The sequence below is a fragment of the Muntiacus reevesi genome, chromosome 10 (genome assembly GCF_963930625.1).
Source record: "Muntiacus reevesi chromosome 10, mMunRee1.1, whole genome shotgun sequence".
Lineage (NCBI taxonomy): Eukaryota > Metazoa > Chordata > Mammalia > Artiodactyla > Cervidae > Muntiacus > Muntiacus reevesi.
The window spans coordinates 72,104,636-72,129,253 of record NC_089258.1 but is presented as its reverse complement, the minus strand read 5'-3'; the positions used below and the strand labels follow the sequence as shown (position 1 = coordinate 72,129,253).

The following is a 24,618-nucleotide window of genomic DNA, read 5'->3' as shown; positions in this document are numbered from 1 at the left end:
GAACGTAATACAAACGCGATAACAGAAACTTAGGTCTTAGCATATAAAGCTTTGAAAATAAATCACCATTCTGCAACCTTTGGTTTGAATTCATCAAAAGCAGCAATGTCAAACACACAAACATAAAATTGCAGCTCTAATTATTACAGAAATACAGGAGCAGGAAGTCACTGGTCCCTTTCTCACCTTCGGGCAGATGGCATTTGTTATTATTATTATTTTTAAATAAAGCCTATCTGAGCTGATTTAATTTTCTGTAGAGATGGCTTTAGATTTATTTAAAATATCTTCAAATATCTAGAACTAAATTAATTATGTCTTACCAACGTACATGAGGTATTTTGTTTTTGTCATTCAAAGAAATTGCTACAAGGATACAGATGAAATATCCTCAGAGCAAATGGGAAGCAAGCTTAGCAGCCTTGCAGGGAGCAGAGGAGAAGGTGGTTGTTGCTTAGTTGCCAAGTCATGTCTGACTTCTTGCGACCCCACGGGCTGTATGTAGCTAGGCTCCTTGGTCCATGGCATTTCCCAGGCAGGAATACTGGAGTGGTTGCCATTTCTTTCTCCAGGGCATCTTCCCAACCTAGATTGAACCCCTGTCTTTTGCACCGACAGGCAGATTCTTTACCACTGAGCTTCTGGGGAAGCCCTGAAGAGAAGGAGGGCCTGGCTGAAAATGAAGAGTGTGTGTTTGATTAAAATCCTCTAGAGGAATTTTTTTTTTTTTTTTTTTTGTGAGGCCACTATCTGGCCAGGTACCCACCTAGTTCTAGGAGGACAGGAGAGTTGGGTCTAGAAGCTGCCCTTCTTCCAAGGATTTCCAGTAAGAGGGTGAGCGTTTACACAACTGGGGGACATAACGGATGGCATCACTAACTCAGTGGACACGAGTCTGAGCAAACTCCAGGAGACAGCGAAGGACAGGGAAGCCTGGCATGCTGCAGTCCATGGGGTCGCAAAGAGTCGGAGACGACTTAGTGACTGGACAACAACAATTTCCCAGGGAGATGCAAGGGACATGAAAATGCAACCATGCCCTTTAACGAGGTTTCCTTCTTGGTTACAAGCCCAGTTCTGGCCGGGCTCAGATTTTTTCACTTCTTTGAGCTATGAAAGATGCACTACAGTAAAGACAGTAAGTGTCACAGCCACGCTGGCCTCTCTTTCCAAATCATGACAAACATGTTCATTACAGTGATAACTGAGGCAAATTCCAGGGTAGGCAATTTCTGCAGAAATGCTTTATGAAAAAACTACCTGTGAATTTTGACTAAGAAGTTAGGGTTCTATTAGAGTTATAGCAGGTGACTCATCACTGCATACAAGATGCTCAGCTCACACCACTAAAGTTGGGGGGAGCTAATAATAATGTGTGAAGTCTTTTAGACTGTTGCTATGGCTTTCTTCAAGTGGAATTATTTTAATGGCTTTGTAATTATATATTTCCCTCTAACTAAATACCACACATGAAGTCATGAAAAATATGACATAGATGATTTGGGATACCAAGGTAGTTTAAATGAACTCAGGAAGAAGGTTGTGAACATGTTCTCTTAGCAAGATAAATACCCAGAAAGCAAGATTCCTTTCTTGCACAAAACTCAAGACTAAGACCAGGCAGTGAATGGTTGTGTTCAGAAAAGCTACGAGTTATGTTTTAATCTTTCCAGATTCAGGCCAGAGATGTTATTCAGCAAGCCTGGTGATCTCTCAGAACCCCAGGGGAAAAGCATGGCCTTTGCTGCTCATGACAGCTGTCACATACATCCTGTCAATAACAAGTACAACCCAACTCAACTCTAAAATCAGGTTTATTTGACATAATAGGAGAGAGAAGGAATCACTGGTAGTAAATAGATTCCGACAAATGGGCCAGAGGTATTTCCACTGGAAAACATTTATGTACAGCAAAATTAAATAATTATAGTAAGTCTCTCTCGATGAAATAAAGACATTTATATTCAATTAGAGGGAGCATGCCAGTTTCTCGAGCATTGATTAAAAAGGATCTGCTACCCACAGGAATGGATAGTGGTTTGAAAAGCTGTGGTTTGAGCTTCATTTTCATGATTCCCACGGCAATTCATCTGTGAACAGCTGAGCTGTTCTAGAATCTGGTAGCAATCAGTAGGAATGAAAATACATTATCTGCAAGTCACTTAGAAATTCCTTGGGCAAATGTCTAACTTGCTGGTATATGCATTAGCAGTGAGAGTGTTATTCAAAGCAAAATCCAAACCAGTTATGAGGTCTTAATTCCAAGGCGGTTGTCATGAACAGATCCTCAGGGTAACCCTAGTTAGCAGTGGGTTACCCATGTGACACAGGAAATTGGAAATCTACCCCAGCCCTCCATGTTGACTGGGATCTCAAAATCTGCCTGAGTTTCTAAACAACCAACTAGTGTGATGGCGCACTTTACAACTATTCAGTGGTGGTAGTAACCTCAGCTAATTTTCTGTTTGAAGTGTAGCTGATTTACAATGTCAGGTTCATTTCTGCTGTGATGCATAGTTCTTCAGATATGTACATAGATACATTCTTCTTTATAGTCTTCCCTATTGTGGTTTTAGGCTACCTACTCTAGTATTCTTGGGCTTCCCTTGTGGCTCAGCTGGTAAAGAATCCGCCTGCAATGAGGGAGACCTGGGTTCGATCCCAGAGTTGGGAAGATCCCCTGGAGAAGGGAAAGGCTACCCACTCTAGTATTCTGGCCTGGAGAATTCCACGGACTATACAGTTCATGGGGTCACAAAGAGTCGGACACGACTGAGCGACTTTCACTTTCTACTGTGATTTATCACAGGATATGGAATTCAGTTTCCTGTGCCATGCAGGCAGACCTTGTTGTTTATCCATCCTATATGTAATAGTTTGCGTTAGCTCATCCCAAACTCCTAATCTCTCCCTCCCATCCCCCTGGCAGCCGCAAGCCTGTTCTCCTTGTCTGTTTCCCTTTCATAGATGAGGTCATTTGTGTCGTGTTTTTAGATTACACATATAAGTGATATCATATGTCAGTCGATTTTTGATTATTCAATGTCTGTTAGGTATTTTTATCTTGGAGAAATCCTCTTATTACAGGGTCTCAAAAGCAGAGGAAGAGTTTATTTTTTTTTTATTTTTTATTTTTTTAGAGGAAGAGTTTAAAATGGCATTCATAGGGTGAGGTTTAACTGCTTACGCTGATGTTCTTGACAAAATGGCACCCCTCATGAGAAAGTTCTCTTGTGAACAGTCAGATGCTGAAGCGCGCCCTTTATAATGGCCTGTGCTACTTAAGAGAGAGGGAAAATGTGGGCGCATAAGCTGGCACTGTGTCACCTTTACTGGTTTAAATTCAGGATTCAAGTCATCTTCTCTCTTCCATTGGTAAACATGAGATTCCCAGCTCAGTGTCTTAAAAGCTAGTTCCTGAGGAAAAGCATAATGGGCTTAATGATTCAGAACTGCAATAGCTGGGACCTGGGATGAGGTGCACCAGGAGAGCTATGCTATTTATATACGGGCAGGGCTTATCCAGGCACTTCTGCATTATTTTTGCTGCTATTAATAAACCTGTACTCTCTGAGAGGTGTTAATTCAAAAAGGATCACACGTGATTAAAAGGAGCAAAAATAGAAAGGAACCATCTCTGCCCTAATAAACTTAAAAATTAACAGGCTGTGTGTTCAGGATGTCATGGGACTACCTACTGAGAGGGATGATTTATAATTGTTGTCCCTGAACTGTGACCTTCAGGTGATCCAACCACGCGCCTCATTGCTCAACCGCACATCAAATAACTCTTGTTCTTGTGGTTCACGCCATTCTCCTCTCTGGACATGGTATCCCTTCCTCTTGAGGTCTCAGATCTCATTCCTCCAAGGAGGTTTCCAAAGGATCCTCAAAGACTTCTCTCTCACAACTGGGCCTCTGCTTCCTGAATTACGACTATCCTTCCAGTCAGTTTTCTCATTTAGCACACACTGCTGTGTGTTAGTCTACCCCTCCTCTCTTCTAGAGTGCCAAGCACCTCATCGGACCCTCAGCACATCAGTGGGCATACAGTAACACAGATCGTGTTCCGAGATGGGTATCCCCATCGAGCCAGTGATGTGGGTTCATTGTCCAGACCCGCCCTTCGCAATCAGATTCCCGATTGACACCGATCTTTAGGAAACCCCATGTTCTCATGACACCACAAGAGGAACTAGAGAAAGGGCTGACCTGAAATGCCCAAGGGGTGTTGTCCACACAGTAGACCCTCAAGTTGTAGTCCAGAGAGTTACAGGACATGCAGCCAAAAACCGCCACCTTGAGCTGCTTCACGGCACAGTCTGTGATGGGCTCCCCGGTGAGGGCGTACGTCCCAAAGCTGTCTAGGAGCACGTGACACGCAAAAGGGTCCAAAAGGCAGTAGCAGGATGTGGATTCATCCTCCACCGACATCACTTCCTGTTGGGAAAAGACGTCTTGAATTCTCTCAGCTTGGGAAACACAACGTGATTTAACAGTCACTTTGCAAGGATATAACAATTTTTTTTCCAGAATATTTTTATTGAACTCATTTTCTTGGTGTTAAATGTTTTTCTTTTATCAAAATAACTGCTGACATCAGGAGCTGAAGGAACGGCTATATTCAGTGTAGAGTTGGAATTTGATTTAGTAGGTTATAACAAACATCACTTTCAAAGCTCTACAATTTTCGGTTAATTTGTTCAAGGCCAAATTAAAAAAAAAAAACAAAAACAGCCTTGAACCTTAACATCAATGAGAAATTTTTATGTTTTTTTATAAAGGTCTATTTCTGAAAACCTCTTCCAATATCCTTAAGGTAATATTTACTTTCTTTCAAATATTTTATCCTCTTTTCACTCCATCAAAATCATGCATGAGGGACCATCCAATAAATGGTTTGAATAAGATGTATCAGAGTATTTCACCCTCCCTGCTAAGGTGTGTGTGACTGATTTGATAGAGAGTAAATCTAACACCATCTGGATGTAAATGACTGTGAGGAAGTGCTGGGAAGGAAAATTAATGTGGTAAAAATCCAGGCAAAGCAAGATGTAATGAAAAAGAGCTCCAAATCCGGCCCCTTTATGAAACCTATGGAACCTCACACTCCTGGAAATTCCCCTGTGGTTGTATCACAACTGAATAAATAGCAGAATGCATTTTCAACAAAGAAGAGGGACTAGTTTCAAGACAGAGCCGGGCAGGGTAACTGTAACCACTGAAGCAACTGGGAATTTTCTTCTCAAGAAACATGATTTTCCTTTTACTTCCTTCTCCTGAAGCATCTCCTGGGAGGTAAGATCCCAGGGCTAGCTGGAAGAGGTCATTGTGTTCCAACAAGATAATTCATCTGCTTTCAGGCAAACTGACCCCAGACAGACATCAAAGGAATCCCCATCAGACAGGTAAATCAGGTTTCGCTTAAAATAACCAGCCCCCTGCAATCTTTCTTTGTCGTGACCGGCTCTCTTGTCCTTACTTTTCTCTTGTGGATTCTCAGCTTGTCTCTTTCCTTTTCTCCTTGTACTGTTTCTTACATGCATTCACATACACAGGGAAAGACAGCATGATTTTCAAGGCCTTCATTAATTCAGTCACATCTACCTAGCAGCTACTCTGTTCCTGAATACTTCCATATAAGTTTGTTACAATCTCTATTTTGGCAAAACCAGATAGTGATTCCTTTTATGAATACAGCTGGCTTACCCTGGGCCTCTTCCCTAATTCCCACAGAGGCCACAGGGAAAGTCAGCTGGGGCAGGAGAATGGCCTGGGAACCAAGGCAGAAGTCACGGTCTCATGTACGAAAGGCAGGTGCACAAGGGTACATGCCTGTGGGGGTGATTACAACTGTATTCTAAAATCAAAAGAAAAAGCTTCATATCCTCTCTGGCTTCTTTTTCCCATCATGACACCCGTGACACACACACAGCTAGCCAATACCTTGAGGATGCTGTAAATACTGGCCACCATCCCCCTGAAAAACAGGCAAATGCTCACCAATTTCATAGCTGGCTTGTGTGAAGAGAAGGGAAAGTTAATTCCATTTCACAGGTGGAACCTAAGCCCTGTTTTTTTTTTTTTTTAAAGCTTTTTATTTTATAGTGGAGCAGAGTCAATTAACAATATTGTGATAGCTTCAGGTGAGCAGGGAAGGGACTCAGCCATACACACACATGTCCATTCTCCCCCAGACTGCCCTCCCATCCAGGCTGCATATAACCCATACAGACACATGTATCCATTCTCCCCCAGACTCCCCTCCCATCCAGGCTGCATATAACCCATACAGACACATGTATCCATTCTCCCCCAGACTCCCCTCCCATCCAGGCTGCATATAACCCATACACACACATGTCCATTCTCCCCCAGACTGCCCTCCCATCCAGGCTGCATATAACCCATACACACACATGTCCATTCTCCCCCAGACTCCCCTCCCATCCAGGCTGCATATAACGCGGAGCCGAGTTCCCTGTGCTATAGAGCAGGTCCTTGCTGGGTATCCACTTTACCTACAGCGCTGTGTACACATGCACACACTGTGGACATGTACCGTCCATTCCAAACTCCCTACAGCTGTATTTTTTTTTTTAAGGAAGACTCTCGGGTCTCACCTCCCAGTTGCCCTGCTGGGTCCTCTTCTTTAAGTGGATGTTCCAGTGCTCAGAGCTGACATCCGCACAGTGTGGGATGGTCAGGGCGAAGGGAGTGGTGACGATCATGTCAGGGGGCCCACAGGTGACTTCTGGACTCAGGAGCACCTCGCATCCATCCGACTGGAGGCTGTACGGTTGGGAAAGATTAAAAGAGAGAAACGTGTAAAGGAGTGGGGGGGCATATCTGGATGAGGGTTTAGTTACAGGGGTTATTAGCAAAGCCCTTTCTGGGACACCCCCCTGAGGACCACCACCTCCTGGAGGGTGCCTGGGCAGGACTAGACATCTGTCTTGGACCACTCAAGCATACAGACTAGTTTGGTTAATTTGGTTCTTCTAAAGGGGAGCCTAGATTTCATATGTAGATTTTGAGAAACAAAATGACAAAAGCTTCTTCAGAAAGACAGGGCAGAGCAGTAGAAAGAAAGACATAGCGGGCATGTCACACACCAGCTGCTGAATCCTTATTCTTGTTGATAATATTATCAATGACCAAAGTCAAAACTGTCATAGAAGTGACCAATCTGGTAATCCCAAGAACACATCCTACAAATCCGTTTAATGCTAGTCAGCAACAAAGCAAATTACTTTTGTAAACAAAGCAACACTTCAAATGAATCCGGACTGAATGTCTCTTCTGGTTTTGAAAACATTTATTTTCTGCCAATGTGCAAATACACAAGTTTTATAGTGATAGTACAGTAGACAGTTATAAACTGCATAATCAAATACATGAATATATATCTTTCATCTTTTTCCTATTTTAGCTATAAATTTAAAATCTTTCTACCTAAACCTGGTGTTTAGATTTTCCTGTATTGTGAATAATTTACAACAAAAGCGCACAGCCATGAAACAGATCAAAGAAGTTTGACTAAAAGGAAATAATACCACCTGACTGAATGCCTTCCTGTTCCGTTTTTGTGTCTTTTGTTTTTAATCTCTGCCCTTAAACAGTAAGATGGGGTGGGTTGTAGGACAGCAATCAATGAGAACCCAGAGGTCTACCCATTTTCCCCAAATGCTATGTGTTTTAGAAAAAGCTAGTTGATTTTTTTTTCTCGGTATTTTCACTTGTAAGAAATATACTGGTTCAGAATATAGTCTGTAGCAATTCAGGAATCTCAGATGAACAACGCGACATGAGAGCTAGGACTGATATTATTGCCTAAGTTTTCTCTCATCTCACCGAGGAAGGGCATTTAAGAGTGTCATCCCTGATCAAAAGAGCTGGATGAAGTTAGTACTAAAAGATACTATCTTTTCTGTGGTCTTGTATAAACAACCAGGTTTTCCATGAGCACATCTAGCGTGTTAATTTCTGAATTGCTTTTGTGGACACTGCTTGTTTGCTTCTCTGGTTGGTCATGGTCACCCTTTAGCTCATTCTGTATAATTTGCTGCTGCAACAAAAGTCAAGGCAGATAGCAAGAAGGAGCATCTCATATCTCCAGTACCTAAAGCAGACCTGAACATGATCACAGGGTCTTCCTCCCTCCCCAAGAAGCTGCCTTCCCCAAAGTCAGCCTTCCACGTAGGCAACCAAAGTTACCAGCTCTTCCTTTCCAGGCAAAGCATAGGCAAAATGGAAAATATGCCTTTTATGCATTTACGTCTCTAAGTAGGGCAGGCCAAGTCAGGGTGGGGGGTGGTGGTGGTGGGTGGGTCTGGAAAGTCAGGTTTTAGTAATCACGAATGTTCTGTGAACAGTCTAGAATGCTCTACTTGAGGTTTGAATCGAATGTAAGGAGGGTTCTAGCCAGCACAAGGCAGCAGTCTGCACGTGGATGCCTGCCAGTGGCCATTAGAATGTTTTCCGGGTAACTGCTGCCTGCATCCTCACAGACAGGGATAGCTGGTGTGCATATGGGTGACCAAGGACAAGCTCCTAAAAGAACTTGAATAGCTTTCAGAGAAGCATTCCCCCTTGTTGAACACATTGTTCAAACATATGGGAATTGGGGGAATTATTTAATGCCAAATGAACTGAAATCAGCTCATTAGATGAACTCTCACACTCGTTATGAATAGAAGGCGCCTTTCAGTAATAACTTAAAACATCATTAGGAGTTGGAGGGGGTGCACGTAGACACCTAGGTGGAATGTGGAATGGGACTTCGCGTTAAGCAGACACTGGACATTTCTGGAAGCGCAAAGGAAATAAGACTTCTGTCTAATTCTCCTACTGTGAAAACAGTGTCTGTGTGTGTAGGTCTGTCTCTGCTTAAGGAACAAAACTTAATCTCTCCGTTTTTCTTCCCCCTGTGATTAATAATGATTTGCCCTTTTCTGCCACCTTCTATCTGGGGCAATCAGGGAGATTTACAAATATTAATTAAAGTGCTCCACACACCTGTGTGCGCAGGTATTAACAACATAAGGTCGCAGGCAGTCAGTCAAAGAGATGGTGGCAAAGTCACCCCAGATTTCTGACTTCTGGAGCTTCTGAGCCCTGTGGCCAGATAAACTGTGTTTCTCTGTGGTGCTAGGAGATGGCTGGTCCTCTGTCCCAAATGAAGATGCAGGAAAAAATGTCACCCAAGTAGAGTCGTGGACACAGACCTGGGACATCTGGGGGCAACAGGGCTGAGGGAAGAAGCTCATAACTGGGCAAAACCAAAGATCTGTAAGGCAAGTGTGGATGGCATTTAAGTTTGCCCACATCACATTGAGTTCAGCAAAGTCCGTTTGGGTTTTTCCATAAGTTTGTGGGAAACCCCATGAACTTTTTGGCCAATCCAGTATTACGTACACCAAGGAAGTATTCATGCTCTTGCTAGGGGTTAAAAAAAGGGCAACACATTCTTCTAAAATTCCCAATAAGTGGGAACTAATGACAGCAGTGATTTTCTGGACCATAATATGAACAGCCTCTCTGTGCCTCACACACACTTGTGTATGAAAAGTCTGGTTGTATGAGATGTTTGCTGTTTAATTTTTTCATTTTGTTACCAGCCCCTGCCTTTTCTCCATATATATGCTGTACATGTTTATGAATGTTGATATAAAAAGATCCATAATTTAAGAGCCAGGTCTGTGTAAGCAGGTGGCTTTATTGATCAACTGTATGGAAACATGGTTGTGAATTCAAATTTTCTGCTCTTGTAGTGCAGCTGAGAGTTCTGGGGAAAATTTTGCCATCTCTTTAGCTGTGATGTCCCCAACCACCAAATAAATACACTTGGCAGGAGAGGGTGCTAGTAAAGGGCATGAGGCCTCTTGTCTGGAAGTCTGGCAAGACAGAAAGCCCCTCATGGGTAACCCTGGTGAGTTACCAGTGAGAGAACCGAGAGTAGCAGAGGAGCGGCAGAGAACACAGAAGTAGCGGAAAAGAACTTGAGCGTGTCCTTTCTGTCGGCTTCACGGCACTGTCTCTGATACCACATCCCTCCACTGACCTTTTCTGTGTCAAGAAAACCAGAGAGGGTGGAAGAAGGGAAAGCCCTGTGGAGCCTCACTTGCTTCCCATAACACGTATCCTCTACTCGAGGACTTCCCTGGGAGTTCAGTGGTCAAGACTCTGTGCTTCCAATGCAAAGGTTGTGGGTTCGATCCCTGGTCAGAGAACTTAAGATCCTGCATGATGTGCAATATGGCCCCCCAAAAAATATATATATATACTCTAAGATTGTTCTGGAGTTAAAAGAAGTAAAGCCTAAAAAGCACCTAGTATGTGCTCCATGCAGGAGGGTTCTGCTTCTCAATCCTCAATCTCTGCTGCCTTTTTATGAGTCTTACTTCTACAGAAGCTGTGCTTTTGGATGGCTGCTTTATTTAATGTGTGCATGCATGCTCAGTCATGTCTGATTCTTTGCAACCCCATGGACTGTCGCCCACCAGGCTCCTCTGTCCATGGGATTTTCCTGGCAAGGATACTGAAGGGGATTGCCGTTTCCTACTCCAAACTTATATTCAATAGATTGCCATTACCTCAACACACGTGCTTTAAGGGGATTTCCAGTGCCTGAGGATGAATACTACGGGAATTGAAGGCACCTTGGCAGCGCTTTCGTATTTCCATCACGGTCACTTCTCAACTCAGCAGTCAGAGGAATCCCACTGAAAATGCCAACATCTTGCCCTCTTCCCCCCACTTAAGGAACTGTAGCTATTCTCCTGCTCTGGAATCTTCCTTCAGATGTCCCCACAACTTGCTCCCTCGTGCCCCCCAGACCTTTGCTCCCTTTCCTTCAATAACTAACAAGACATTTCCCCAGTCATGCCTGAGTGATGTCACTGCAACATTCTCACCCTAAAAGCTGATCTTTGTTTTCCTTTTATTTCAAACTCATTGCCTTCCAATGCCCAATAAAGGCCACAAGCACTCAAAATAATTATGAGGAAAGCATAGGAACCAGTGGTTTCCAGTGACCAAGTCTGGAACATTTTCAGCATCAAAGTGAATAAGGGTAGTAAAGGATGATAGCCCATTGAATAAAATAAGGAACCAGGAAAGATACAGATATAAATGCATGAATGAATGGGAAGGGAAAAACTCTTCTATATAGTAGCAAACAACCATGTTGTGTTAGTCGCTCAGTCATAGCCCACCAGGCTCCTCTGTCTATGGAATTCTCCAGGCAAGAATACTGGAGTGGGAAGCCATTCCCTTCCCCAGGGGATTCTTCCCAACACAGAACACTAGGTTCCTCACACAGTGCAGAACCCAGATCGGCACTGCAGGCAGATTCTTTATCACCTGAGCCACCATGCTATAAGAAGTCAACTAGTAAATGTAGAAAGTCGTCATTTGACAACTAATCATATAAATAATTGACTCAGTTAAGGATTATGAATAGGATGCTATATACTCTGGTGAAAGTTTGAAGAATAATAGACTATTTGCATGGCTTCAAAGTATCTTTCCACAAGGTACTTATTAATTACAAAGGATCGACATGACTTTGTACTTGAGAACCTTGGCAGATACCACCTAACCCAAGTTCTTAGTTAATCTTGCCAGTAAAGGGATTAATTTTCAGAACATACTTCTTGATATGAAAAAGCAAATGGAACTCAGCATCACTTCTGTAACATTCCTGCCAATAATACTTATACTGACACTAATCATAAGAACCTATTAGACAAATATCAGCCCAACTTGAGGGATATTTACAAACTAACTCATCTGCACTCCTGAAAACCATCAATATAATGAACTAGCAACAGACTCAGGAACTGCACTAGATTAAAAGAGACCAAAAAAGGTGCATAATAACAGAATGTAGTGAATGGACCTGAATTTTCATTGCCATAAAGGACATTATTTGGATAACAGGTGATATATGAATAAAGTCCGTGAAGTAAATAATAGTATTATATCTATATTTTTCCTGATTTTGATAATTTGCTTTGGTCATGTAAGAATTTGTGTTTAGGATACACACAATGAAGTATCTGGGGGGCAAAGGAATATCTTGTTCACAATGGTTAAAAACTGTGTGTATTTTATTGGATTGGCCAAAAGTTTGCCTCTAACATGGAAAAATTGGAACAAACTTCTTGGCTAACCCAGTATTTACACAGATGGAGAGAGAACCAGCAGAACACAGAAAACATACTAAAATGTTAACGTTTGTGAATCTGGGTGTGGGAAGGCTGGGAATTCTATACAGAGGATCCTTGACCACATGGGAGTTTACGGGCACCAACACTCTACTAAGTCAAAAACCCATGCATAACTTATAATTATCTTTCAACTTCCATGATTCTCCATATCTGTGGCTCCACACCTGTGGATCCAACCAAACACAGCTTGTAGTTATTGACTATTGAAAAGTGAACCCATCCAGTTCAAAGCCATATTGTTCAAGAGTCACCTGTACTATTCTTGCAGCTTTTCCTTAAATTTGAAATTCTGTTGAAACAGACAGACACTAAAGAGGGGCTCGTGTCTAGAATTCCTATAATGAAATCACTAAGGTCGCTGACAACTGCACAGAATGTGTGATGGTGGCTCTGAACTTGGTGGTGGCAAGGTTGTGGTCCAGACCTTGGCACGTGGGGACTCACATTCTGCAGCACCATCTGCCCACCAAGGTCAACAGAAGGTCACGGCGAAGGTCAGCTGCAAGGCGGCAAGTGCTGCCCATGGCAGGTCTGGAGCTGCATCTGGGCACATTTGGCTCTTGTTCTCAACATCTATTGACCTGATTCTAGGCTTGCAGCGTGTCACTCTTTTCAAACAAAACACTCAGCTCCGTTTTTAAAGATGCGGTTTTGACTGTTGTCATCTGCCATGCTGTGCTTGGTAATCATCACCCTCTCCTTTCCTACTTATGGTCTACATTACAGATGAATGTAGGTTTTTGATCACCTTTACCCAGAGCATCACTCAGGAATGCGGGCAGGAAGGTAATGATAGTTTTACTATGCCAGACCCTGGGTCGATCCATAATTAAATCATATTTTAATGGAACAGACATAAAAAAGTCGATAGATGAAAGCTATACTTAGCTGGCTCCAGCCTCCTACAGTTTTCTACCTGAGATGATACAGAGCTTTAACTATTATTATTCTTTTTCTCTTTTCCCTGAAATCCTCATACTGACCAACAGTGGTAACATTGCTGTGGATAAAAATAACGGTTTGAGGTTTATGATTTCTCTTGTCTTACTCGAGTGTGATGCCCTGTCACTACATACCTCGGACCAAATCTTTGAGATTGGTGGGAAACACCATCTCAGGATCTCTCAGAGACAGGCCCTTTCAAAAGCCAGCATGGCGCATCAGTCAACCCCCAATCAGTGACTAGGTCTCCTGGGGGACTTAACTCCAATGGGCTTCCCTGATGGTTCAGATGGTAAGAATCTGCCTGCAATGCAGGCAGACCCGGGTTCAGTTCCAGAGTGGGGAAGATCCCCTGGAGAAGGGCATGGCAACCCACTCCAGTACTCTTGCCTGGAGAATTCCATCGACAGAGGAGCCTGGTGGGCTACAGTCCATGGGGTTGCTGAGTCGAACATGACTGAGCGACTAACCAACAACTGCTCTGTAAATAGGATTTATATTGTAAAGATTTATTTATTTATGGCTGTGCTGGGTCTTGGGGCTTCCCTGGTGGCTCAGTGGTAAAGAATCTGCCTGCAATGCAGGAGACTTGGGTTCGATCCCTGGTTTGGGGAAGATCCTCCAGAGAAGGAAATGCAACCCATTCCAGTACTCTTGCCCGGAGAATTCCTTGGACAGAGGAGCCTGGTGGGCTACAGTCCATGGAGTCGCAAAGAGTCGAACATGAGTGCAGTGACTGAGCATGCACATGTTGGGTCTTCAGTACTGCACGTGGCTTTCTCTGTTTGGAGCATGTGGGAGCTATTCTCTGTTGCGGCGCACAGGCTTGTCATTGTGGTGGCATCTCTTGTTGCAGAGCACGGGCTCTAGGTGTTTGGGCCTCAGGAGTTGAGGCTCTTGGACTCTAGAGTGTGAATTCAGTAGTTGTGGTGCATGGGCTTAGCTGCTTCGTGGCAAGTGGAATCTTCCCAGACCAGGGATCAAACCCATGTCTCCTGCATTGGCAGGCGGATTCTTAACCACTGGACCACCAGGGAAGTCCCTTAAATATGATTTAACAAAACAGACTTCTAGAAAGGGAGGATGGGTGATTAAGGGCGGAATAGAGGGAAAAAAAGTTGAACAAAATCTCTTTATCACAGTAGATTCCTCTTTCAGTCTTTAAGTAGCTGTAAAACTGTAATGTGGTTCTGAAGTCCTTGGGTAGCTTGTTTAAAATTATATTCCTGGACACCACCCATGATGATTCTGATTAAGTATTTCTGAGATAGGGACCAGCAACTTGTACTTTTCACTTACACTGTCTGTTTGCACATTAGCTAGGCATTACTGTTTGAGAAAAGTGTGGTTCTTGAAAACTTGAGTGATTCTTGAGAAAGCATCTGAAGCCATGCCTTACACAGTGGGGGCAGAGTGGTCTGTCAGATACAGATCAAGGAGGCTTCTGAAATGGAACTTACATGCTGGCCAAGTTGAAATGCTCACTATGAAGGCTTTGGATGAGGCTACTATGGTTCAAAAATGCAAATACACAGGGTCAGTTCCTTCATCGCCTTTCTCTAAATAGTACGTGTATTCATACAGAAGGCTGCCTGGTTGGGGAGTTGATGAGCAGTCACTGGAAATAATGTTACAGCTCTTCACACTGTTCTATGCCATTAGTTGGGGCAGGAGAGGAGCAGTTAGAACAGTGGATTACAACAAGCAACGGGCACCCGTTTGCAGAGGATGGAAGCATATGGCTTTACTATTAAAAGGCTTAAAGATCGGTGCCGCCCACTTTGTGTTATCTGATATAGGATCATGGGTGGGGAGTTGGCACATGGGATTTCGGGTTGGGGGGGCAGTTACACACAGGCTGCAATCAGGATTTGACTTTGCTGAAATGTGAGCAACACCCCCACTGAGAGAGTCAACTGTCTGCATATGTTCAGCGGCTTTAGTTTACACACACATTCATTGGGTGTTTACCAATTAATATACTAAAGGAATCACAAATCATGTGTAAATCACCAGTTCCTAGACACAATTTAAACCTCATCTTTCATGCGGTGTCGGCGTTTAGCTTTGTTTACTAGGAGAAGTGGAATAATGATGGCTTAGGGAGAGTGCTTTAAAATGAACCAGAGAGAGGGGAGAAGAGTGGATCTAGGTGGTACGCTGCTATGACAGGTTTTATTATCTGCTAAGTTGTTTACTCATTGCCATTCTGGATGGGGAAAACAGCCTTCTCTGGAGGAACCTGAATCCGGTGTCAGAGGAGCACTTCATTTGGGTGGGGGCGGGGACAGGACACAGGAGTAATCAGGTCAACATCGTCAAGGAGACAGAAGGGTGTGGAACGGGGAGGAGGGACGTGGCCGAAGTCACCACGTTGTGACAGAGCTGGGGTCAGCATCTCCTGTTAGTGGTGGGGGTCCTGCGGTGTGGGATGGGGGTGCCAGCAGTAGAGGAGACAAATGTTCCCTGGGACGTGGTCTCTGAACCTTGAATCCTGAAGGTGCAATGCTGGCATGAGAATTGGTAAGATGGTGTTCACAGACACTGGAGAAGGGAAAACACAGCACTTTGAGGAGGGCAGTGTGGCCACAATAGACACTTGTGTTGGTTCCCTGTTACTGCTGTTCCATAGGCTTACTGCATCTTACCTGCCCCTGGTGGCTCAGAAGGTAAAGAACTTCTTTGCAATGTGGGAGACCCGGGTTCTATCCCTGGGTCAGGACGATCCCCTGGAGAAGAGAACAGGGACCCACTCCAGCATTCTTGCCTGGAGAATTCCATGGATACTGCTGCCTGGTGGGCTACAGTCCATGGGGTCGCAGAGTGGGACATGACTGAGTGATTAAACTTTCATAGACTTACTGGATCAAAACAACACAAGTTTAAGTTACAGTGATGTAGACAGAAGTCCCAGGGAGCTAAAATGAAGGTGTTAGCAGGGCAGGATTCCTGCTCAAGGTTATGGAGAAGAATCTGTTTCCTGCGCTCTCCCAGCTTCTAGAGGTCACTGGCATTCTTTGGGTGGAAAGTCCTCCTTCCATTGGTGAGCCTTGTAACATCCTCAAATCTCATTATCTGACAGACACTCCTGTCTCCTCTTAGAAGGATCCTTCTGTGGACTGACTGCATAATCCAGATGATCTCTCTTTCTCAATGTCCTTGACCTTCCATCCCATTTGCCGGGTCCCTTTCACCATGTAAGGTGCCAGGGATGAGGGTATGGACATCTTTGGGATGCCATTCTTCTGTCTACCACTGGCCTTTTCATGGCTTGTCCACTTTAAATTTAGGACCTCAAGACCCCTTTGCTGCTGCCTCCTGACCCACTGCTGTCTCCCGGACACCACACAATCTTTGAGGGGGTCGGTTGACCTTTGGGTTATCTTCATGTTTCAGCTGAAGTTCATGTGCAGAGTGAAGCTCCCTATCTGCCTCTAACTTTATGGGGTCCTGGGAAGTTGTTATGGTTTGTCTTAAAGACTGTAACCAAGGGAGGGAGGCAGTTGATCGTGCAGGTTTTTGAAGGGCTTGCTTTAGTAAGCACGAGGGCAACCCCAAAGTGGGTTGGCATCTTCTCCTGGCATATTTATTAAGCTAATACCAAGTGAAATGGAAAGGATGATATATATTAAATATCTTAATAGGATAGGTTATTTCTCCTTCCAGCATGGGCAATAAAAGAGATGGCACATACAAATAAAAATAATTACAGTATGTGCTGTTTCTTTACAATGCACAATCAAACTCACAAACCAGTGACTTTCCTCTTACTGAATTAAGATGCCCCTTCCATTCAGACCTATTAACCACATTCACAGACCATTGTTATCTTGTCAATGGCATCTTTAATTAAAAGACTCCTCTGGACCATTCTAATCACTTCACATTGTGAGCTCCTGTGGGCTTCGAATGCACTTTGATGAAAATGATGGCAATTTTCATGCATGCAGTTTGTGTGTGGACCGAGGGGATGTGAGGTGGAGGGGACGGGTAAGGAGCATGGCACGGGGGAGTTCTCTTTTCCAAAAAGAGCAATCATAAAATGACAACGTGAGAATCCTCCCTTTTCTTTCCTGCTTTCTTTCACTATTTTTCTCTTCTCCACCTCATTTTGGGGGGTTAATGGCATTATACTCTAACCTAAATGACTCTGTGAAGAAACCATTGTGATTTCACTGCAGAAAAGACTTCAGATCAAGGTGCATTAACCCTTCTACGCCATTAAGGTACCATTCGATAAATTGCCCCTTTTATGACACTGCCTGGCCCTGCTAGCCTGGAGGAATTGATGTGCTTCCCAAGTGGTAGCCATTTACTCCCCTCTCCAGAGCACAGGTGGCAACTCTGTTATTTTGGAGCACCTCTTCTCCTCAATGGGTCCCTATGGCTGTTACAGAATTCATTAACACCACATCTCCTCAAAGGGATAGCCAGATACCATCAGTGTGATTATTCCAATAGACATGTTGAAAACTGAAAGCAACAAACCAAATTCAAATCCATGACTGACCAGTAAACAAATAGTGTCATTTACATCCATCCCTCTCCAGCAAGGAAAGCCTGGCAAAGTGGACAGGGACAAAGCCTACTCAAGTTGGCATATGCACCTGCCCCAGCTTGACACCGACCTCCTCATCTAAACACCAGCCCACCCAGAACCCCTTGTTTGGACCCATAGAGTATACCTCTAAGGTATCAATCAAGAGGCCAGGATGTTATCAGAAACAGAGGCAGATGAAAGAACTGATGTGGGGTGTCTTTTGTATCATCACAAGGCTCTTTAATTTTTATTTAAAATTTTTTAAAGTTTTTTAGATTCTCTTCCATTAGTTTATACCAGAAGATTGAATATAGCTCCCCGTGCTCTCCAGTAAGACCCTGTTGTTTATCCATCCTATATGTAATAGTCTGCATCTACCAATCCCAAACTCTCAATTCTTCCCTCCTCTACACCCCTCTGCCTTGGCAACTACAAGTCTGTTCTCTATGAGTCTGTATGTTTCGCAGATTGGTGCATTTGTGTCATATTTTATGATGCTATGTATAAGTGACACCATATGGTATTTGTCTTTCTATCTGATTTAGTATAATCTCTAGTTGCACCCATGTTGCTGCCAATGGCATTATTTGTTACTTATTGTGGCTAATATTCCACTGTCTGTGTGTACCTCATTTTGTTTATCCATGCTTATGTTGTTGGACATTTAGGATGCTTCCATGTCTTGGCCATTGAAAGTAGTATGCCATGAACACGGGGGTGAATGTATCATTTTGAATTACAGTTCCACCTGGGTGTGTGCCTAGGAGTGTGACTGTGAATCATATGGCAACTCTAGTCTTAAGACAAGGCTCTTGATTTTAGAGTGAACACTTACTATGTTTGATGTCACTGAACTGAACTTTCCTCTGAGTCTAGGAATGCATTAGCAGTTAAAAGGGAAGGACTCAATATCACTGAGACGGAGCTCAAGAAAATTCCATGTGCTTTTCCATCTTTTTAATTAAAAAAAAAAATGGATAGACAAAGTGTAGCATGTAATTTGCACAGGACTTGTCATATTTAAAGTCACTCTACTGTCCAAATCCTGAAATTCAGTTAATAGAACACAAAATTTACAGATTGAGGTTTAGAGAAAGAAAATGGCTAGCTCAAAGCTGCCCAGGCTGGACGTGGCAAAGGGGATTGGAACTCAGGGTTTCTGGGTCCTTTGCGGTTCTCGGCTATGTCATCTCATTTTTAATAACTCTTCAGTTTTCATGCAATGTTAATGCCTAAGTCTGTACTACTTTCCTGATATGTTCTGTATGTCATTCATTTACTCCAGGGTTGGCAGATTCTCACCTAGCTAGGAAGGAAAGAAAACAAAGGAAGGCAGAAGGTTCTGCTGGGCATGAGGCACGCAGACCCAGTCTGCATGCAGTATTGTAATACTTTGCTGGGAGTAGCACTGTTGTCCCATGCTCCAGCCAAATGAGTGACGTGCGGGCATGCATGCTAAAGCGCTTCAGTCGTGTTCAACTATGCGAGCCCTCAGACTCTAGCCTGCCAGGCTCCTCTGCCCATGGCAGTCTTCAGGCAGGAATACTGGAGCGGGGATTGCCATGCCCTTCTCCACGGGAACTTCCTGACCTGGGGATCGAACCCACCTCTCCTGTGTCTTCTGCATTAAATTTACTCCTGAGCCACCAGGGAAGCCCAAACAACTGCCATGGGATTTCAATTCAGCACGTGTCTTTTTTTTTTTTTTCATGAATATACATAATAATTTTTGTATTTTATTTATTTATTCTGTAATCAATTTTCTCCCTACCTCTTTTCTTAATAAGGGAAAGAGCCGTATTTGTTCCAGAAAAAAAATCCAGAGTTGCTCCCAAAGCAACTGTTATCACAAACTCTCAGGTGACTTCAGCTGGCAAACCTCTCTCTTCTAATTAACCGTCAGTTCCCAAGCCAGAATTCTGTGAATTATCTTCAAGTCCTTCATCTCTCTCACTCCACATTAACCCACACACACACACGCACACACATCGGATCTTGCTGAGTTCCTCTTCCCCAAGTCTCTCTCGCTCTTTCTCAAAACTCCCCATTGGGAGCAATGTGGGGATTAGAGAAAGGATTTAAAACGTCCACAGCTAGAGACAAGGACACTCAAAAGTAGAGTGACTATCATTTATTGTCCAAACTGAGAGATTCTGAGTGTGAAAGGCAGACTATTAATATCTGCACTAGGCAAAATGAGGCATCTTTTTACTGTACTCAGAAGGATACTGGAATAATAAAGACTTGAACGTGGGAAGTGGCAATGGAGATGAAGCAGGAGATAATACGTACCCAGTGTTAAGTAAGCCTCATCCATCCCTACCCACCAGGTACATTTCAGTTTCCCTTAGTCAATAAACAATGTACATGGTCAAATCTTTATTTTCTCAGCCTCATTCCTTATCACTCCACTTTTCTTATTTTGTTCTGACTTGCTCAGTTTCAAAATAAGTGATGCTGTTATACATCTATGCTGTTGCACAGTCTATCCCCTGGAAGGCTTTTCACTCAGTTTTTAAGTCAGCTGTCACTTCCTCTCTGGAACCTACCCTGAGTCTTTAACCAAGGTTCATCCCTTCACTCCTGGTTAAATTTGTCTCTGTCACCACATGTAGCAAACTATCATTCACTTGAGTTACTGGGTTTCATCTATTGTGGTATTAAGTGGTTCTAGTTTTCCTAGCAGTCATTCTCACAGCTGTGCTTAATGGAACTGTCCATGGTAGCAGGGTACCTTGAAGATGTTTAATTCTATAACTTTTCAGGATTGAATTATTAAAATTGTTTTGGGGGCTGAATTTTGTTCATTTAAAAACTGTAATCTTACACCTGATTCAGAATTCCACATTGCCCACCCCCACCTCCCGCCACGTACCCCCCAAGTACCCATGCACACACCTGTGTTACACACTCATGGATATTTGCAGAAACATAAGGTTCTAGTGTTCAAGGGCTTCCTTGGTGGCTCAGACGGTAAAGAATCCGCCTGCAATGTGGGAGACCTGGGTTTGATCCTGGATTGGGAAGATCCCCTGGAGACGGGCATTTCAACCTACTCCAGTATTCTTGCCTGGAGAATCCCCATGGACAGAGGAACCTGGTGGGCCACAGTCCCCGGGGTCGCAGAGTCGGACACAACTGAGCGACTGAGCGCAGCGCAAGGCTCTAGATGCTGGGTCTGGAGCAGACAACCCGCTCCCTGGTACATTCCCTCTTCCATGAGCTTATCTCCATGGCACTGTGGTTGAGAGAAGGGAGTTATACACCATCTCTTACTTAACTAACTGTGGCGTATTTTCCCTGGATGACTTACGATACTCCTTAATGGACTCAGTATAAATAGAGGATGACTCCAAAAGGCCCCACCGACAGAGCGCGCAGGGGCCTGGATTGCAGACAGCTAGCCCTAAGCATCCGTTGTTCCTCGTGTGTTACAGGTACACACGCGAGCTGGTCCCCAGCTGGCAGTATCTCAACCTGCTCTCTGAGCCTCTTTTCCTCACCTTGAAGTGGCCCCTGGCAAACCTGCTTTCGATCTCATCTACCCTTTCTGGCTCATACCTCCTGGGCTGGGTTCATCTTCTCTACCTCTTGGAAATATGGGGACCTGGAAGTTATGGGAGAGCTCTTTGTCCCTTTCTCCTTGGCAGTTGCAGCAGAATGTCTCTTCTCAAAGCTTTTATTTTTTCCCTTGTTTCCTGGTAGCACTGAACACTTAACATGTTTGCTATCACTGAATTAAACTGTCCTCTAGGACGGTTTAACAATGCATTAACAGTTAACACTTAACTATCTCGGAGTGTGGTAGCAGTTGGAAGGAAGGACTCAGTACAACCATGACACAGCTCAAGCAAATTCCATGGACTTTGTAACTCTGTAAATTACACAATAAGAAAATCAGTTATCAATATCCACTTCCTGCAGCTGACCTGAATGTTATGAATCATTCTCACCTTGCTTCGGTTTTGGTGAGGTTGGGGACAGCCATTTTTTATCTGCATACTTCCCCCAAATGTGTCTTCTCTTTTTCTCTCTCCATGTCCCATTTTTATGTCAACAGGCAGGGATAAGGCAGGATTGTACATGGGTGGGTGGTGCCCATTCTGATGAAATGATGCTTCTTAGCAGGTTATGCAGGGAGGTGGCAAAATTAGCCCTGACATTATAGCTGGTGAGATCTGTGAATTTAGACTGTTGGGGGTACTTGGTTCTTTCTTTTTCTCTAAATAAGTTCTGAGGTTTGTCAATTTCAGGAATATAGAACAAGTCCCCCATGTCCCCAAACATCATGTTGATGCATATACACAACCTCTGTGCTCCAACCAACACCTCCACCGGAAACAACCTCTTTCCATATATAAGGGGTCCTGTTGTTTCTGGTTCACAGTACCGAGTACCTCTAGCCCTTGTCATTGACTGAACTGAGCTCATAAGACCAATTGTGTGAAATATTCCAGTGAACGTATGACATAACTCTTGCAGTGAGAAGGCGCAGTGTTTTCTTTGCCTGAGCTGCCATAGGACGGCTTGAAATACAACCTAGTGGGTAAGTCATCCTAGCTGCGGAATGCAGATAGAGATGCAAATCAACCCAGAGATTTTAGGCCAGGTTTGCCTTCCCTGGTAGCTCAGATGGTAAAGAATCCACCTGCAATGCAGGAGACCTGGGTTTGATCCCTGGGTCAGGAAGATCCCCTGGAGGAGGGCATGGCAACCTACTCCAGTATCCTTGGGTTGGGAAGAACTCCAGGCAGTATTCTTGACTGGAGAATCCCATGGACAGGGAGGCCTGGTGTGCTGTAGTCCACGGGGTCGCAAAGAGTCAGACATGACTGAGTCCTGACCAGTCACTGGTGTTAGGGTAGAGCCAAAGACAGGTGCTCTTACCTTGCACTCAAGAGGTAAGGTTTTGACTGGGACCACTACACTAACTGCAGTAGTCTGATGATAGGGGTTTCTTAGCTTCTGTGAAATCATCTGCCCCGGGAAAAGTGTATGCAGTTTCATATTTTACTTGGATGAGTGGTTTTAAAACGGCCTCAAATGTCTGCTTTGACATAAAGAGTAGTTTACTAGAAACAGATTCATTTCATTAGCACCATTTTTACAAGTTAAATGGCCATACATATCTGGGTTTTCTTTTTCGTCTTCTAGAAATGACATCCTCCCAAACAGCCTAAGGACATTTCTGAGTGCTTGTATCCTCTATTAGGCTGGCTATGTGATCAAGTCATTGTTTATAATTTCGTTTTTGTGTGTGTTGTTCTGGCAACTCTGGAGAAAAAGCTACATGAAGTCATTCTGCAGAAGCAGCTACACTGCAGTGCTGAATTGTGAGTTATTACGAGAAAAGGGATTGTCTGCTTTATTCCATCCAGACCTACTTTCTGCCCAGTCTTACATTTGGTCTTATTTCATGGTTTGCTATCAAAGCTATTGCACCATTATCAAGGCATCCCCCCAAGGTTAATATTTCCTAACACCACCATTTCTGCCTTCCCAATCCTCACCCCGAGAGGTACCAGTGGGAAGACCATACCATCTGAGAAAATATTCCATCTGGGTTAAGCCCTAATTCCAAATATGTGTCCTTTGGAAACTCTTCAGGAAGATTATTGACATTTCCAACTCTAGTCTAAGCATTTGGTCAGGAATATCCACATAATAGTGTAATTGGAAAAAGAAATGAATGTTTGCCTTTGATTTTATTTTATTGCTTCTCAGAAGAAAGTTCCACATAGTAATGCTCTGGTCCATTTCTCTACTTATCAACCATGGGGCAGGGGAAAAAAAAGTGAAAGTTGCTCAGTTGTGTCCAACTCTGCGACCCCATGGACTATACAGTCCATGGAATTCTCCAGGCCAGAATGCTGGACTGGGTAGCCTTTCCCTTCTCCAGGGGATCTTCCCAACCCAGGTCTCCCACATTGCAGGTGGATTCTTTGCCAGCTGAGCAAGAGGGAAGCCCATGGGATTGGGGGGGGGGTACAAAATGCGAGCTGGGACAGGGTAGTGAGATGACTGTGCTTCACCTGTACCATTTTCTGTATATATGTGGGGGAAGCTCTGAAATAAAGGTTTTTAAATAAAAGTATTTTAAAAATCCGTTATGTTTTAAAAAAAGAATTGACTGGCATATATAATACAATGTTGTATTAGTTTCAGATGTACAGCAAAGTGAATCATTTAGACATAAAATATATCCATTCTTTAGATTCTCTTCCCGTATGCTTCATTACAGAGCATTGAGTCGAGTGCCCTGCTTGTCCTACAGTGAGTCCTTAGTGGTTATCTATTTTATACACAGTACTGTCTATATTGTCAATCCCGATCTCCCACTTTATCCTCCCTTCCTTCCCTCCAGGAACTGTACCTTTGTGTTGATGCCACATGTAAGTGGTATTATATATTTGTCTGTCTGACTTCACTTACTACAATCATCTTGGGTTCATTCAGGTTGCAGCAAATGGCATTATTTCATTTTTTTTTAAATAGCTGAGTATATATTCCATTTCATTGTATATATGCACCACATATTCTTTATAAACTCCTCTGCTGATGGGCATCTAGGCTGCTTCCATTTCTTGGCTCTTGTAAGTAGTGCTGCAGTGAACATTAAGGTGCATGTATCTTTTCGAAGTATGGTTTTCTCTGGATATATGCTTAGGAGTGAGATTGCTGGGTCATAGGGTAGTTCTATTAAACACCCTTATTTAATAAAAGCTATCAAAACTTTCTTAAAGAAGATGAAAAATCCACCCCTCCCAAAAAAAAGCTCCTGAAAAAACGTTTCAGAAAGAAAAGACCCCAATTCTTTTGAATTAAAGTCTGGGGAAAGAGGACAAACTTGTTAAAAGTGATCATTGCTGGTTTCCTGCCCTCCAAAGCAGCCTACTTGATAAA

The 24,618-nt window shown here is 43.5% G+C and overlaps 1 protein-coding gene across 3 annotated transcripts in view; it reads right to left on the bottom strand.

The window, feature by feature from the left end:
- Positions 1-24,618, bottom strand: part of UNC5D (unc-5 netrin receptor D) — a 607,527-nt gene that overhangs the window by 39,261 nt on the left and 543,648 nt on the right. For all 3 annotated transcript variants that reach the window (XM_065947397.1, XM_065947399.1, XM_065947398.1), the window contains 2 exons: positions 6,624-6,792; positions 4,213-4,440 (listed from right to left, as the gene is read on the bottom strand). In XM_065947397.1, coding sequence (XP_065803469.1) covers positions 4,213-4,440; positions 6,624-6,792 — 397 coding nt within the window. The remainder of the gene's footprint in view (positions 1-4,212; positions 4,441-6,623; positions 6,793-24,618) is intronic.